Source organism: Equus quagga, chromosome 18, assembly GCF_021613505.1.
Source record: "Equus quagga isolate Etosha38 chromosome 18, UCLA_HA_Equagga_1.0, whole genome shotgun sequence".
NCBI lineage: Eukaryota > Metazoa > Chordata > Mammalia > Perissodactyla > Equidae > Equus > Equus quagga.
Window position 1 is genome coordinate 8809062 of NC_060284.1, and position 17264 is coordinate 8826325.

General features: G+C 36.6%; 1 protein-coding gene across 4 annotated transcripts in view; it reads right to left on the reverse strand.

The window, feature by feature from the left end:
- Window positions 1-981: 981 nt before the first annotated feature.
- PTGER3 (prostaglandin E receptor 3) overlaps window positions 982-17264 on the reverse strand; it is a 172795-nt gene continuing 156512 nt past the window's right edge. For 3 of the 4 annotated variants that reach the window (XM_046645396.1, XM_046645397.1, XM_046645399.1), the window contains one exon: window positions 982-1229. In XM_046645396.1, coding sequence (XP_046501352.1) covers window positions 1209-1229 — 21 coding nt within the window. In that variant the 3' untranslated portion in view covers window positions 982-1208. Of the gene's footprint in view, window positions 1230-11863; window positions 12116-17264 lie in introns of all 4 variants that reach the window. The other variant, XR_006886011.1, reaches the window with a different exon arrangement.

The window sequence follows — 17264 nt, forward strand, 5'->3', positions numbered from 1 at the left end:
TGATTGTATCTGACAAACCGGTAGCCCACAAAAGCAGAACACTTCTGCTCTTAAAATATATTTGCAATGAGTGTCAATACTTTGAAAGAAAAGATGTTCCATCAAGAAATTTGAGTGTTGGTCATGGGGATGAGGGGTAGTTAGAGACCAAGATTCGGGAAAGTGAAAAGGTCAGTATGCTGCTTGTTTCCCAAGATGTTTCCATGGACAAAGTCTGAGCTGTAGGGAGAGAAAGGGTTATTGAGATAGAGAAAGGGAGAGGTAGAGAAAGGGGCAGAGGCAGAAGGAGAAAGAATGAGAAGGGGGGATTCACAGAGAGTTTACGAGAACTTATTGTATTCAATAGGCACCAAAAACAGAGCATTATTATTCAGAACATATTTTTAAAACCTTTGCAAATCATTAAGAAACTGACATAGAACCCAGGAGAAATTGTCAATTTTATAAACAAGCCAGACACAGAAGAAAACCAAATCATCAATAAGACTTGGAAAGATTCTCAACTTCACATTTCAACTAGGAAAATGTAAAATAAACAATGAAATATTATTTCACACCTATAGGGTTGTAAAAAATTAAAACATCACAAACATTCCTGTAACTACACACGGGGGAAACTCTCATTCGTGCGGGCGTAACAAGATGCAGAAGCCCTTTGATCTAGTACTTCGACTCCTACGTATTTATCTTAGAGAAACTCATAAATGTGTGCACAAGCAAACATGTACACAAGTGATTTTTTTTTTTTTTGCAGTGATGCTTGTCATGACAAAATGAAATAATTTTCCTTTGGCAGGGGACTGACAAATTATGTTTTCTTCAAACCATGGAATACTTGACAGCAGTTAAAATTAATGATCTACAGCTTCATGTTTCAATATGGATAATTCTCAAGAAATACAATTTTGAGTAAAGAAAACCAAGTAGAAAATCACACATGTAACAGGAAAACATATATGTAAATATTCTCCACTCTCAAAACAATAGGATACAGATTTAATGGATGCATATACATGTAGTAAAAATACAAAAGCACGCCTGGAAACAGGAGATACCAACTTCTGGATAGGGATTACCTTAGGGGAACATGGGGGAGAAAGTGAAAGGGAACAGGTTGGGAGGTGGGATGTTTCTGTGATGTTTTCTTTCTTTAACAGAAAGAAAGTTGAGGAACTTCCAGTGATGTGATCTTGGAGCAAGGTAGGTTTTTAATTTCCCAAAAATTCCTCCTGAAAAATAAACAAACCAATTAGGATGGCAAGTGAGAAATCCATTTACAACGTCTAAATAAAACTGGAAAGCAAGACATTTCTACATACTTCAGATCATGAACACAAATGATGTCACCTGCAGCAGTGGAACAAGAACATGATTGAAGCTGGTGGCAGGAATAATAAGAAATGGGGACAACCCATGTACCCCACAAACCCAGGGTTCAAAAACTTTGCCAACAAATATCCACTTCTAAGGCAGAAGGAAACATGGGGAGGGGGAAAGCATGGGAAGACATCTGAGAATGACCAGTGACACTGGGAAAAGTCCCCAGAGGCTCCAATTTGCAAATGAGTTTAAAAAAACTCATGCAAGCGTGAAAAAAAATCAAAGTTCTGAGTTAATTTCAATTTATACTTAAATGACCATACAATTAAGTCACCATTTAACTTACATTTACAAGTTAAATGACAGAACGAGGAAATAAACAGAGAAATCCAGACTGAGATATTCTATAGGACAACTAATCTAATTTCTACAAATCAACGGCGGGGGGAGAAGGCAGGAACTTCTTTGAATCAAAAGGGACTTAAGAGACATAACCAAATTAAAGTGCAGACGTTTTTAGATCCCGATTCAAACAGAGCGATAAACAGGTTTTTGAGACAATTCATACATTTCATTTTTCTACTAGGTATGAGATGATACCAAAGAAACATTGCCAATTTTATTATAAGTGATAATGATATAGTGGTTTTGTAAGAAAGTGTCCATAATTTTTAGAGATTCATACTGAATCATGTGGGGATAAAATCATGCCTTTTGATATTTGCTGTAAAATGCATTAAGAAGGAAAAAGGGAAAAGGTGTTTAAAAAAATAAGTTAAGTTATACAAAGTTACAGTAATCAAAACAGTGTGGTAGTGGTATAAAAACAGCTATATAGATCAGCGGAATGGAATAGAGAGCCCAGAAAGAAACCCTTGTGCATATGATCAAGTGATCTTCAATTAAAAGTGCCAAGACCACACATTGGGGGAAAGAAGAGTCTCTTCAACAAATGGTGCTGGGAAAACACCACCTGCAAAGGAATGAACTTAGACTCCTACCTTACGCCATATACCAAAAATTAACTCAAAATGGATTAAAGACCTAAATGTAAGATCTGAAACCATAAAACTACTAGAAGAAAACAGAGGAAAAAGGTTCGTGATATTGGATTTGACAATGATTTCTTGGTATGACACCAAAAGCACAGGAGCAAAATAGATAAATAAGACTATATCAAATTTAAAAACTTCTGCATATCCAAGGAAATAGTCAACAGAGTGCAAGAAAACCTTCAGATGGGAGAAAATATTTGCAAATCATATATCTGATAAGGGGTTGTATCCAGAATACATAAAGGATTCCTACAACTCAACAACGACAAAAAAGCAACCCAATTAAAAAATGGGCAAAATAATTGAATGGACATTTCTCCAGAGAAGATACGCCAAGAGCCAAAAAGCGTTATGAAAAATGCTCAGCATTACTAATCCTTGGAGAAATGAAAATCAAAATTACAATGAAGTATCAACCTTACACCCATAAGATGGCCACTATCACAAAAACGGAAAATAACAAGCGTTGGTGAGAACATGAAAATATTGGAAACGTTGGACATTATAGATGGGAATGTGAAACAGTACAACCACTATGGAAAACAGTATAGAGGGTCCTCAAAAAATTTAAAATATGGTTACATATGATCCAGCAAATCCCACTTCTGCATATACTCAAAATGTTTGAAAGTAGAATCTCAGAGATATTTGCACACCCATGTTCACTGAAGCAGTATTCTCAATAGTCAAGAAGTGGAAGTAACTCAAATGTCCATCAACTACTAAATTTATAAAGAAAATGTGGTAAATACATGCACTGGAATATTATTCACTGTTAAAAAAGAAGGAAGTCTGTCACATGCTACAACGTGGATGAACCTTGAGGACAATATGTTAAGTGAAATAAGCCAGTCATAAGAAGATAAATACTGCATGGTTCCACTTATATAAGATATCTATAATAGCCAAATTCATAGAAACAGAAAGTTGAATTGTGGCTGCCAGGGACTGGGGGAAGGGGGAAATGAGAAGTTGTTCAAAGGGCATAGAGTTTCAGTTTTGCAAGATGAAAAAGTTCGAGAGATCCATTGCATAATAGTATGAATATAGTTAACACTACTGAATTATGCACTTAAAAATGCTCAAGATGATAAATTTTATGTTGTGTATTTTTACCACAATTAAAAAATGAATAAATAAGTAGGTTAAGTGAACGTGACAAAATTTGGGAAATAGTCTTTTCTTAAAAAATAGATCTTTTTGTGTGTGTATGAGGAAGATTGGCCCTAAGCTAACATCCATCTTCCTCTTTTTTTTTTTCTCCCCAAAGCCCCAACACATAGCTGTATATCATAGTTACAAGTGATTCTAGTTCTTCTATGTGGGACACCACCACAGCATGGCTTGATGAGCCATGCTAGGTCCACACTCAAGATCCAAACCACTTGGCCACACGGCTTGCCCCCGGGAATAGTTTTATCTTGGTTATTGGTATATCTTGTACGAGTCTCTTTAATTTTGCATCTATATCAAAATTTTCACATTTTCTTTAAAGAGAAATTGGAAATAAATATGGCAGAGTATTAACATTTGTTCATTCAGGGCTGGGAGTAATTGCATATTTTTGCATGTTTGAAGTATTTTATAATTGAGAAAAAGTAACAGCTATATGTTATATAGTAACAGCTATAAAAGTAACTGGCAATATTGAACCTTAAAGTTGCCCAATTTGAGTCTATGTGTCCCAGTTCCAAGTTAGCATAGGAAAGGGAATCCCATCAATCATGACCAGTGGAGAAGATCGCATAGTTCAAACACGGCTGCATGGGGAAGATGGAGTCAGTTCCCAGAGGAATCATCTGGACTTTGTAGAAACTCTGAAAATGTTTACTGCAGATTGGAAGGGGTGGAAGGATTTTCACTGTAGATAAGAAAATCAGACTGAGATGAGTAATAAAGCCTGAATGTATTTGACTATCACAGTTTGATGCCACTTTCTTGTTGTGCCACTAATAGATTCTGAGACACTTATGCTAGTTCTTTTTCACTTCTCTAAAGGAGAAAAAAATGCTTGCAGGTATCTGCTACTATCCCCTGATAGCTGAAGATAATAACTAATTTTTTTCTTTAGGAAAAGCTAAAAAAATTGTCGGTTATAGTCATGACCCACCCAAGATGATTGAAGAGCTTTTACTCAGTGTTATTTTTGAAGACATAAAAAAGAAGAAATTGATAATAAAATTAACATCAAAGCAGAATTGCATTCCCCAAATTGAATAGCTCATTAGTGACTATCAAAGAAAACCACAACCAATTACTGAGGAAATCTGATCTATGATTTTACACCAACACTTTATTGTGTGTTTTTTATGTTTTCTCACATTTAGAAGTTTCTGAATATGACCTATTAAAGATTTTTTTCACGTTTATTTTTTATTGTTTATTTTGAAATAATTATAGACTTACAGGAAGTTACAATAACGGAAAATTCCTGGGTACCCTACACCCACTTTCTCCCAGTGGTTACATCTTGTATAAAATAGTACAAAGTTGGAACCAAGAAATTGATATTGGTACAATGTTCTGAATAGTTCAATGTCATCTTATCATATGTGCGGATTCCTGTAACCACTGCTGCAATCAAGATACAGAATTCTTCCATCACCCCAAAGATCTACTGGTGTCCAAATCAAATGTAGAAAGCTTGCCACCTCTTCTCTTTACTTTCCTTCATTTATCATATAATTGCCTTAAATACTTTCTCTACTTAACATTGAGATCCACATCAGAGAATATTGTCCTTTTTGCTTCAACTCTTAAGCAGGATTTAGAAAGAGGAGAAGGAACGTTTTTGTATTTACCCGTAGTTATTCTTTCTTCCTTCTTAATGTCCTTTGTTTCCTTCTTTAATCCTTTCTTATTCAAGGACTTCCTTTAAGCCATTATTTTAGTCTACGTTCTGCTGTTGACAAAGTCTCTGTTTTCATTCATGTGAAAATGTCATTTTCCTCTACATTCCTGAAGATTAAGATATAGAATTTATTTCTGGAGGGCAGATACAGAATTTGGAGTTCCTCGTTCTTTTCTTCCAGTACTTGAAAAGTGAGCCATTTCTTTCTGACCTCTGGGATTTCTGATGAGAAATCCATTGTTATTCAAATTGGTTTTTCCTCTGATAGGTAAATTCTCCTTCTTTCTTGCTGCTTTCAAGATTTTTCCTTTGTTTTTAGTTTTCTAAAGTTTTATTTTGATGAGTATTGGCATGGATTTGTTTGGGTTTATCTTGTTTGGAGTTCATTCAGTTTCTTGAATCTGTTGGTTTATGCCTTTTTTTAACTGTTAGTTTTATGCCAGATTTGAGTAATTTCTTTGAATATTTTTCAACTCCACCCTCTTTCTCCTCCCCATTTGGGGCTCCTATGACACAAATGTTTTGTTATAGTCCCACAGACCTCTGAGATTTGGTTTATTTTTTCAGTCTATTTTCTCTCTGCTGTTTAGATTAGCTAATTTCTAATGTTCTATCTTCAAGTTCACTGATTTGTTTTTCTCTGTCCTCTCCATTCTGCTGTTGAAATATCCACTGAGCTTTTTATTTCAATTATTTTATTTTTCAGCTTTAAGATTTCCATTGGGCTCTTCTTTATATTTTCCATTTCCTAGGTGAGATTTTTCATTTGTTTCAAGCAAGTTCATTATTGCTTATTGAGACAGTTTACGGTGGCTGCTTTAAAATCCTTGTCACATAATTCTAACATCTGTGTTGTATCGGTATCTGTTAAATGTCTTTTCTCATTTGAGACTTTTCTGGTTCTTAGTACATGTGTGATTTTTATTCTGGCCTGGACATCTTGTGTATTATGTGATGAGGCTCCGGATCTTATCTAAATCTTCTAACTGCCCTCCCCTAACACTGTGTCAATGTGGGAGGGTGGATACTTCCTCACGACTGCCAGGAGTGGATACAGGTCCAGGTTCCTCACTTGGCCTCTGTTGATACCTCAGGGATGCCTCATTGCTGCTGAATGGAAGTGGGATTTTAGGCTCTCCACTAGGCCTTCACTAACATTTCCCTGGTTGGGAGGGGAAGTGACTATGTTACTACTTCCCATGTAACCTTCACATGGCATTAACCTCCACAGACACCGCAAGAGGGAAACTGTTTTATGGTTGACTGGTAGAGAAAGTTCCCCAATTGGCATCCTCTTATTTCACCCCTGTGGAGATGAGGAGGATGCCTCATTACTGCCAGGTGGGGATGGAAGTCCAGGATCCCCAGGTGGCTTCCATTGACACTGTGGGGAGAGATTCATTACTGCTGGGTGAGAAGGAGAATCACATCTCCTCGCTTGGCTTCTCTGATAGCACACTGGCAGTGCCTTATTGCAGCCTGGCAAGAGTAGAAGTCTAGGCTCCCTACTCAGCCTTTGTTGACAACAAGGGGGTTACAGCTGCATTTTGTTCCATGATATGTTTTTGCGGTAGGGCAGTTATTGTCTGAAAGTTTTTAGCTTGCTAAGCTGTCTCTTTCCTTGTCCTTTGTTAGAGAGAGCAAATTTTTATGAGGGCTCTTTTGGTCAGTTTCCAATGGCTTTTCCAGATTGCAGCTTCTCCAGCACCCAGTCCAGGATATATGAGTCAAAAAGAAAACCTAGGGAACTTGCCACCATGGTCTTTCTCAGATTCCAAGTTCTGTAGCTGGTCTGCCTTCTTCTCCCTACTTTTCACAGTCCTGTTGCGTTTGCCTTATATATCACATCCAGGACTTTTTCCTGTACCTAATAGAAGGAATAGAGAGAAGTGCATCTGCTCCATCTTGATCTGGAAACAGACACCTAATGAGATTTCAGAATTTTATGAAGTTTAACTTCGTTCAGGCATTTTCTATTTTGTTAAGCATTAAGCAACTTTTATTAAACATTTCTTTATCATTTAACTGTAGACAATGGAGACGTGAATTTCAGTGGAGGAACCACCTCACCGCAACTCTAACAACTAAAGTAATAAATTCAGCATGTAGTGGATAAGGTCAGCCAACTGTGAAATCATCTTCAAAGATCAACATGATTTCCTTTGGAAATCAATACCAATAGGGCTTGACTGCAGCCTAGATATGTATTCACATATCTAAAGGAAGAAATATGTGAAGTGATTATTAATGTGCAACCTTTAAAAGGGGAGATGTCCAAACACAAATTTAATAGTTTTCATTTCAATACCATGAAGTGAGAAAATGCTCTGAATGCAGATTTTTAAATACTCTATCCTTAGACATTCTATCTTTTTTCTTTTTTTGATGAGGAAGAGTGGCCCTGAGCTAACATCTGCTGCCAATCTTCCTCTTTTTGCTTGGGGAAGAGTGGCCCTGAGCTAACATCTGTGCCAATCTTCCTCAATTTTGTATGTGGGATGCTGCCACAGCATGGCTTGATGAGTGATGTGTAGGTCTATGCCCAGGGTCTGGACCAGTGAACCCCAGGCCATGATAGTGGAGCACATGAATTTAATCACTACACCACCGGCCTGACCCCTCGACATTCCATCTTTAGACAAATGTATGCATCAGGCTAGCATAATTTGACTAACTCATTCCTTTTGTTCTGATTCCACAAAAAGAGGTAGCTTTGCCCTTATCTATTGGACTCCATGTCAACTTCTTATAGAGAGAGAATAAGCTCAGTAGAAGATTCAACTTTCTAATATCTGTGGCAACTCTGTTTCTCATGATAATTCTTTAAATTGGCCTTCTCATCGATATTTTATGAATTTTGATTAGTGTGAGCCAGTCTCTCATTTGCCTTTAAAGCTGAGGAGCAGATGGTGGAAAGAGGGACCCAGAGCAGCTTACTGCCTTCTTGTGAGACCCAGATGATCTCCTTAAGCAGTATCTCCAAATTCCTCAAATTATTCCAATTAAGTTATCTATATGCTTCAAAAACAGGTATTTAGAAACCACGCTACTTTAACATGACCACAAATACTAATATCTAATAGACATTTGACTATACTGAGCTAAGAACTATAAAGAAAAAAATATCCTCAAAGATTCATATCCAAAAGAGTTAAGGTTTCCTGAAGGTAATCTGACAATCTGATAATAGTCATTCTTCCATTCAACAAATATTTATAGAATGCCATGCACCGTTCCAGGTGCTTAGAATAGATCGGGAAAGGCAGCAGACAAGACTCCTGTCCTGTGGAACTTGCATTCTAGAGAGTGGAGAAAAGACAGAAACAAGATGCCTAAGTGAGTCATACGAATGTGAGAAAGTTACATGTGCCATGGAAAAGAAAAAGTAAAGCAAGACGAAGGGGATCCAGAGCTCAGGGATGGGGGCAGGTTAATGGAAAATAGGATTATCCGACTGAGAAGGTGAGACTTGTGCAGATTTAAATGAACTGAAGGGTCTCTGCACGTAACAAGGACTTCTGAGGACAGAGCATCAAGAGGGAGAGTTGGAGAAGATGATGTCGGGGTAATGAGGGTCCAGATGAGGAGGTGGAGACTTTTGGGCCAATTTTAGAACTTTAGCTCTTATACTGACTAATACAAGAAGTCATTGAAGATATTCTTTAATGTAACCTTTTATTTTGATAGAATTTCAAACTTACAGCAAAGTAAGTACAAGGAATACCTGTACTCACATTAACCAGTTGTTTACATTTTCTCCCATTGCTTTTATCATTCTTTCTAAATGGTAGAGAGAAAGAGAGTGGGAGGGAGATTACAGATAGATAGATAGATGATAGATAGATAGATAAATAGATAGATAGATGCATGATTTTTTTTTCTGAACTATTTGACAGTAAATTGAAAGTCATGATCCTTTAGCACGAAATAGTTCTGTGAATGTTCTCTAAAAACAAGAACATTCTCTTACATAACCACAATACTACTAACAAAATCAGGAAAGTTGACATTGATAAACACTGTTATCAAATCCATAGTCTATATTCAAATTTTGTCAAATTTCCCAATAATATCCTTTATAGCAATATTTTTCCCTCTGATCCAGTCCTGGAATAATTTTTTCTTTAAGAAGTCTACATTCCTTTTAGTGAGAAATGGTAAATAGAAATCAAGATCTAGGTATTAGGTGTGCTCGTTGCTAACGCTGTGTCATACCTTTTAGACAATCTCAGCAACCAGATCTAGTATATGTACACATATGCACATATATGCCTATATCTATAGACATTTCTATATTTACAGAGCTGGATAGACAGACGTTAGATATCATTGATACTTTCCATTTCAATCCAGTTCCAAAGTTCCTTCTTTCCATATTTCTAACTCCTACTTAAAATACTACTCCCATTACCTTCAATATATTTACTCATTTGTTTAAGCAAGTTTTAAGATTGCTAACTCATACCATTGCAAAACAGAAACCTAATAACTAGAGTTCAATATTTGTTTAACGTTTTTTAAAGGTGAAATTACATGCAATGAAATACATAACTACTAAGTGTACAATCTGATGGTTTTTGACAAATGTGTAAACTGTGTAACCTGCAACCCTCTAGTTCTGCTAAACAGGGAACAAAACCAGCCCGGGAAAATAAGTCGAGGGCATATGCAAGGAGGTGATTGTAATGATTGACCAGAGAATTTTAGTGAGATGAAGAGGGGAGTAAGGCCTTCAGGGGGAGGAACAATGAAAAGATGATATGGAATCAGTGGACTTGAGATTCAAGTGGGGCAGAAGGTTAACATGGGGCATTTTCTTACACACTGTCATATCTCTGTGACAACATGGTGACTGACACTGTAGATGTTTACTGTCAAAATATGAAAATATATTGAGAGTTTATTTGATTTGGAACAATCCTAAAAGTTTGTTTTCCCTGGGAACAGCTTTCTTTGTTGAGGCCACTTACAGAATGGTGTATGCATTTATAAATTGCTTCTTACATCTACCAGCCTTAATATGAATGTGTGAAATAAAAGAGTAAGCACAAAACTTGTTTTATGGCTGTTATTATTTAGTTTAGATGGCAATTCAGCAACTCTTCTAGAAGGATGCCTTACAGCTTCACAATTTTAATGAACAAATGCATCACCTTCTAATGGGAGACTTTGGGTCCTGAATCTCAACTGACACATTATAGGGTCCTTTTCTGTATTCTGAAGCAATGTTAATAAGTTACAAAAATCACTGCAAGAGTGTAAAGTGAAATATAACTAGATTTTCTGCTGCCTTGCTTAAAAGTTGACAGCATTAGTTTTTTTTAATTCAAAAAGAAAAAAAGACGTGTCAAAATCTCTTTACGAAGCAAATAGATTCAATTCTAAAATTTTAGTATAGGTATTTTATTTTCAGACTTCACTAATAGAAAGTATTTGTTTTGCTGCAACTTTAATATAACCTAAGATATGTATATATTCACAGTCTTTGTTTCATTTATGTAACTTATATCACTCATATGAAAAACCCTTCACAAATAATCCATGACGAGAACTGCTGTAAGTAGAAGTAAATGGTCCCTCACACCACGTATGTTCAGTCCAGATCTTACTGGAGATAATTTCAGCTGATGTATTCTGTTTATTGCTTTATTAAACAAAAGCTTATATTTTTACTACAAATATGGTTGCGTTAAAGATAGCCATCAAAAACAATGAAGGATGCAAGAATATTTGGTGTGATTTCTTAGCTGACTTTGAACTCTGTGACCCTAGAAAGTTCACTGAATCTCTTTATGGTTCGCATCTGAATCGGTAAAAGGAGGTGACAGGGGCAGTGACCTGCTAAGGTTAGAGATTTATACAAATTACAGCTTCTTTTTCCTTTTTTGGTGCAACGTGTTTTTGCTTATTTCGTTGCTTTTTAGTATTGCCTCCAGATTGTATATAGGAAAAGGGAAAACTGTGAGATAAATGCATAACTTTTAAACTTTATTTCTTAAATTTACTAGTAATAATAATTGAGATGTAAACTGAAAAGGTTTAAAATAATTATTTTTTTCTAAGACAAACTTTCTAAAGTTCAATTACACTCTAAAGCCTCTTCTCCGTGGGTGGTGTTCTTCTCTTATTACTAAAAACATCCAACACCGAAATTCAGCATGGAAAGCGGTGAGGTGGTGAAAGCCCCAGGGGCTGTGGATTTAGGAAGTCAAAGCACACAGGTGATTTTGGCAAGTTTATCTAATCTCTTTGAACCGTAGATTTCTTATCTGTAAATTGGGGGCAACAAAATCCATCCTGAAAAGATTGTATTGAGAATTAGAACTAAAATGTAAAGTATTTAATATTACTGGTGCTAGAGAAGGAACATAAAGCATCCTTGTCCCAATGCCCTGGAGTCAGGGGGCCGTGTCCAATCTCTGACTGTCTTGAGTAAATTTGGCCAACTTTTGCTTTTTCAACAGTAAAAGAGAAGTAATACCTGTTTAGTGATTCACACTGCTATTAGTAGAACAAAAAGTGATGAAATTATCTTTATTTATTGCAAAATGCTATGGAAAGAGATGAAATTGTTTGCTAAAGTTTCACTGAAGTTTTGACATTCATTTGTTTTTCATATTTGAATAGAGATGCTTACGCTGAAACTTTAATAAATTACTGGATGTCAGACATCCACAGATGAACAGTCTTTGCCTTTTTCTCCTTTGCTTTCTCAAGTGGCTGATAAGGATACGGCCAGAGTTGGCCTGCAGCAGAACTGACATCTAGATGAAGGTCGTCTTTGCTGCTCCTCACTGTCCCTGGTCTGCCCCGTGATGCCCACTGTGTGACACACTCCTATTCTCATGCGGAATTTCCTCCTCTTGCTGATCGCTTCCGTAAATTATTTCTTAGAAAAAGCAAAAAAGAAATTAAATAATTAATTTTGAGCATTTTTAAAAAATGCATCACCATGCAAAGTAACATCCTAAACTTTTGTAGCATGATCATAAATATGGTCGCTTTTTGTTTTAAATAATGCAGGGATTAATCTATTTATTCCCATATTCCATTCAATACCTTTAAGGTGACTACTCTGCTATATTTTTATTAGCTTTCTCTTCTTCAATTTATTTGTCAATGGCTTTACTTGTGTCTTTAAAATTCATTTGACTATTTTCATCAATTTCATGAAGCTTTGCATCTGTTGCAAGATTTGCAATAGTACTTGGCACTGTACAAGTACAATTTGCATTATATTTGCATTATATTATCAGATGTTTACAATATCTGGCAATCAGCAAGAAATAGATAAAACACTTTACACAGTGAGAGAAAATAAAGGCTGGTGATTAATTCATCAGTGAACTTGCTTGTGTTATGAAGACCTTTGCAGCCCTATGTACCCACAACTGCAGGGACTTAGAAGAAATACAGAAGATTCCCTATAACCGTATGAAACAAGCACTATTATTATTATTCTCACTTCACACAGGAGGAAACTGAGGCTTTGGCACGTTGAAGTTGCCAAGGTTATAACGTTAGTTTTATAAGTGGCAGAGTCAGGGATGAAACCTATATCTGTTTGACTTTCCAACCTCTAAAGACATCACTGTAAACAATAAAGAATTTTCATTTGATTATGTGTTTTTAAGGAAAAGCAAAGCAAAGAAACAGGAAACAAGTCAAGATCAATAAAAACTGTTACTTAAATACACAATTGTGTATTTGAGACCATTAATTTTTCATGAATTCGGGAAAGGATATTGGGTCATAGAATTAGCAAAGACAGAGAATTTAGAGATCATTTAGCAATGTCCTCATTTTCTAGATGAGGAAACTGAAGCCAAGACAGGTAAATCGATTGTGCCAAATCGCATGATCTCTTAGCGACAGAGATGGATCTTAAAACTACAACCTCTTGCTTTTTCCAAGATAAACTTGAAACTATTTATATATTTTAATTTTTAGATTAGAACTTTTAAATAATGTGCATCATGAAGTTAGCCAAAACTGGAGAAGATGACCTTGATACTACAGTGAAACAGAAGAGGTGGAGGAAAAAAATAGAATGATTCAGCCATTAAACCTATCTAGAAAGAGGTTTTAATTTGTATCGGGCACTGCTGGGTCCTGTGGATGCAGATCCAATGAGTAGCTCATGGTCTATTAGGGAACAAAAATACAGCCACCAATAAGGATAATATAATGTAATAAGTGCAATTTGAAAGGCAAATCACAAAATGCTGTGAGCACTGAGTAGGGAGGAATTAATTTAGCCCGAGAGATTTCCATTTATCCTGTTGTAGTGCTTCATAGAAGAGATGATATTTGAGTTTAACAGGCACTGAGGAGCTGGGGGCTATTCTAATCAGAAAGAACATCAAAGGCATAAGGTATCATAAAGCACAGGGTGTTAAGGGAATAGCAAGAAATTCAATGAGGCTCTAAATATTTATGCCAGAGACTCAGAGATGGATTTTGAAGAGTTCTTGGCTTGTGAAAACTGCAGAATCATTCTGTTCAGAAAAGTCTTGCTCATTTCCAATTTTGCTTGAGTCAAAAATCCTTCAGAATACATTTTTATTTTCTGGTATCAGCATCAGCATCCTCACCACTGACACAATTTAATAATTCACAAGCTGTAAGTGTTGACCATCTGTGACTAACCACAAACTCTCATCACTTTGGCTATATTTTGCCTAAATATTTTGAATAAATGTCTACACTCTGCTAGACCATTTGCTTTTCAATTATGAATAGAATTCAACAAGATGGTAACTAACTCAAATAGCTCTGACTAAATGTGAACTAATACAATGAGAATCTTTACCGTTCCATAAGAGGAAATCCTTCCCCTTCTGGTATCTGCTGTTTGCTGTATGTTCTTCCCTCAGAATATTTATCACTCATAAAGCTTATTTTGTTTTTTCATACACAAGTGAAAACATTCTCATTCCTTAACATTTTTTATCCCCCTTTGGAATTCTTTGGCTAAGTTCAAGTTTGCATGAGTTTGGAGGGCATCTGGATCATAACAGCCCACATGTCTGCTTTTTTCCTTCCTCCCAGCCATTGAATTGATTGGTTTTTGATGGGAGGGATGACATCTTACCCACCTAGTATCTCCAGTATCTGGCACTTAGTAGGTGTTTAATTAATGAGAAATAGATGAATGAGAATAAGTAAATGAAACTAGTAAAAGCCCCAGTGATCTAGATATTAGCCGTGATGAGTCTAGTAAAAAGCAAAATTTAGTTGTCTAAGAAAAGAGACTATATGAAATTTTGGGATTTTAAAGAACCAAAAATAGCTCCCTCCTTTTTACCTTCTCCTGAGTTTGTGAAGTATGACACATAACACAGATGGAGATTTTTTCTTAAAAAGTAAGTTACATTACTGATAAGCTCGTTGGAGATCATGACGTAAATCTACAGTCAAAATAGTTTTTTGATACTATTTCATCCCAGTCTCAGATAGACTTACCTCCCAGTCATCAGCACAGCTGAACACTATAGGGTTCTCCCATAGGAGAGTCCCCTTACCACTTGGCAGACAGAAAATCAGATGTTATTTGTTCATTCTGGAAATATTAACCATACACCTAGCACATACACATTATGTGCTAGGCAACAGGTATATAATACTGAATAACTCCTGTGCTCACACTAGTGGACTGAAGTGAATAGGTGATTTAGAGTGTAATGGCGAGCTACAGGGCACTAACGGAGGACTGAGGAGCCTGTCTTAGAAGCCTGGACTTAGAAGGCTCCAGGAACATTTTCCATGAGATATCCAAGATGTGGCTTGAAGGAAGAGTAAGAACTCTCCAGTAAAAAGGAGAATGTTCCAGACAAAATGGAGTGTTTTAATGATTGGAGGGTAGGATATGAATGGAGGGAGAGAGGTGGGATGGAAGAAAGTTGGAAAGGAGAGAGTGAAAGTGAGGCAGAAAAGGTTAGCAGAGGACAGATCAGGAAGGGCTTTGCAAGCAATTTTGGGTTCTTGCTGTTGGACTCTCTCCTAAAGGGAATAGTAGTTAACTGGATGACTTCCCGCTGGAGAATGACATGATAGATTGGCCACTTCGTGAAATGCACTAAGAAAGATAGTAAGAGAACCATTTAAAGAGGCTTGAACATCAGGAGAGGCAGGGAGGCTGGAGAGAGGTAGACAGATTTGAGAAGCATATAGGATGTAACATCAAGAGGAATTTGTGTCAGGTTAGTTGAAGAAGGAGGAGTCAAACCCGATGCCTGTGTTCTCTGACTTAAGTGGAGAGATGGCGTGCCATTCTCCAATCAAAGTAAGGTGAAGGGGTAGGGGGAGCTGATATAGGATGATGATAATGAATTGACTTTTGGATTGATGGGTTTGGGGTGTCTGGAGGTCATTGTCATAGTCATGTCCACTTGGCAGTAGGAGATACAGAAAAATGAAACATAGGAACGTAATCTGGGCTAAAGATAAAGAACATTAACAAGATGGTAAATTGACCCAGGTGTTGACATTGCAAAATCTAAAGTGGAAGAATATTGAAATACTGAAATGCGCTACTGAAAGTTAACCCAAGATATGAAATCGATTTTGAAAAACAGATAGTTTGAGAAGTGGTTATTACAAGAGATTCAAGTAGTCTCTTTGGGCCAATATAAAGCAAATCTATTTGCTAAGATACACTTATTACATAATATGAGCTACAGTTGCATCTGATTGCCATGGATTTCTTTGTTAATGGAGGTTTGGGCTTGTTATTTTTTGCTTTTTCACTCCATTACAGCTGGAACAAATACTCTCCCATGTACATCTTTGCCCGGTATGTGATCTGGAACAGCTCAATATGATTAGCAACTTCAGTTCAGAACATTACCAGGATCGAAACAGCAAAGTGTGACATCTCCTACAAATTAAGATGCATTGCCAAGTATCCTCAGGGGGCTTTGGCTCTGTAATATTAGCTCCCCCAGTGATCACGTGCTCATGCAGAATTTTACCATCCTGTCTTCAGAGGATACAGATGCCCAATAACCAAGATGTAATTGAGTTAGAGGATGCTACTGCTGGAAGAAAACTTAGAATCTACCAAAGCCAACCTCACTCGGGAATCATATATCAGAAAAATCTTTAAGGTTATTTGGGGCAATGTTTTCAACTGTGGGTCAAGATCCATTAATGGGATGTGAAATTGCATCAGTAGGTTACAACTTGCTTGTCTTAAAAACTGAAATGGACACCCCACAAGTAGAAGGACCTGCAACTAAGATATACAACTATGTACAGGGTGGGTTTGGGGAGATAAAACAGAAAAAAAAAGAAAAAAAGATTGACAACAGTTGTTAGCCCAGGTGCCAATCTTTAAAAAAAAAAAAAAAAAAAACTGAAATGGAATGAAGTAGAATAGACTAGAATAGAAAATGTCAAAGCACATCACCCATAGAACAAATAAATATTTGCAGAACAACAAGCATTGATAGGAATAGAGAAGAAAGGCATTTTTGGGACAATAACAACATAAGTTTGAGAAAGTAAAAAAGAATAAGGAATGTGTGGGGAATATCAAGTAGGACATGAGGGTTATTGTTGAGTATAGATGCAGAAGATCTATGGGAGATAAAACTGGGCCATTACTGGAGCCCTTATGGCACTGGGTCATGAAAAATAACTAAGGAATTAACCTTTCATTCAGTAGGCGATAGAGAGTAATGGAAGGTTTCTGAGCAGGGAATCAACAAGATAGAAAGTTTAATTCTAGAGCCCTGTGGAAGGTCATCTTGTGCAGACATCAGGTATCATTTGTAGGAATAATCCAGACACAAGGAACTCAAAATCTCTATGTGCCAGAATTCTTCCTGACTCAGGGCTTTGTGTATGCTGTTCCCTCTGCCTGGAGGTTTGCCACCACAGCTTCCTTCTACCATCTCATGCTACTTATTTACTTCTAGTCTTTCATATATCAGTGGAATTTCCTCTCTAAGAGAAACTTCCTAACCTTCAAGACTACGTTAAATTCCTCCTATCATATATATATCACATTTATGATCAAATAACTAATATGCTAT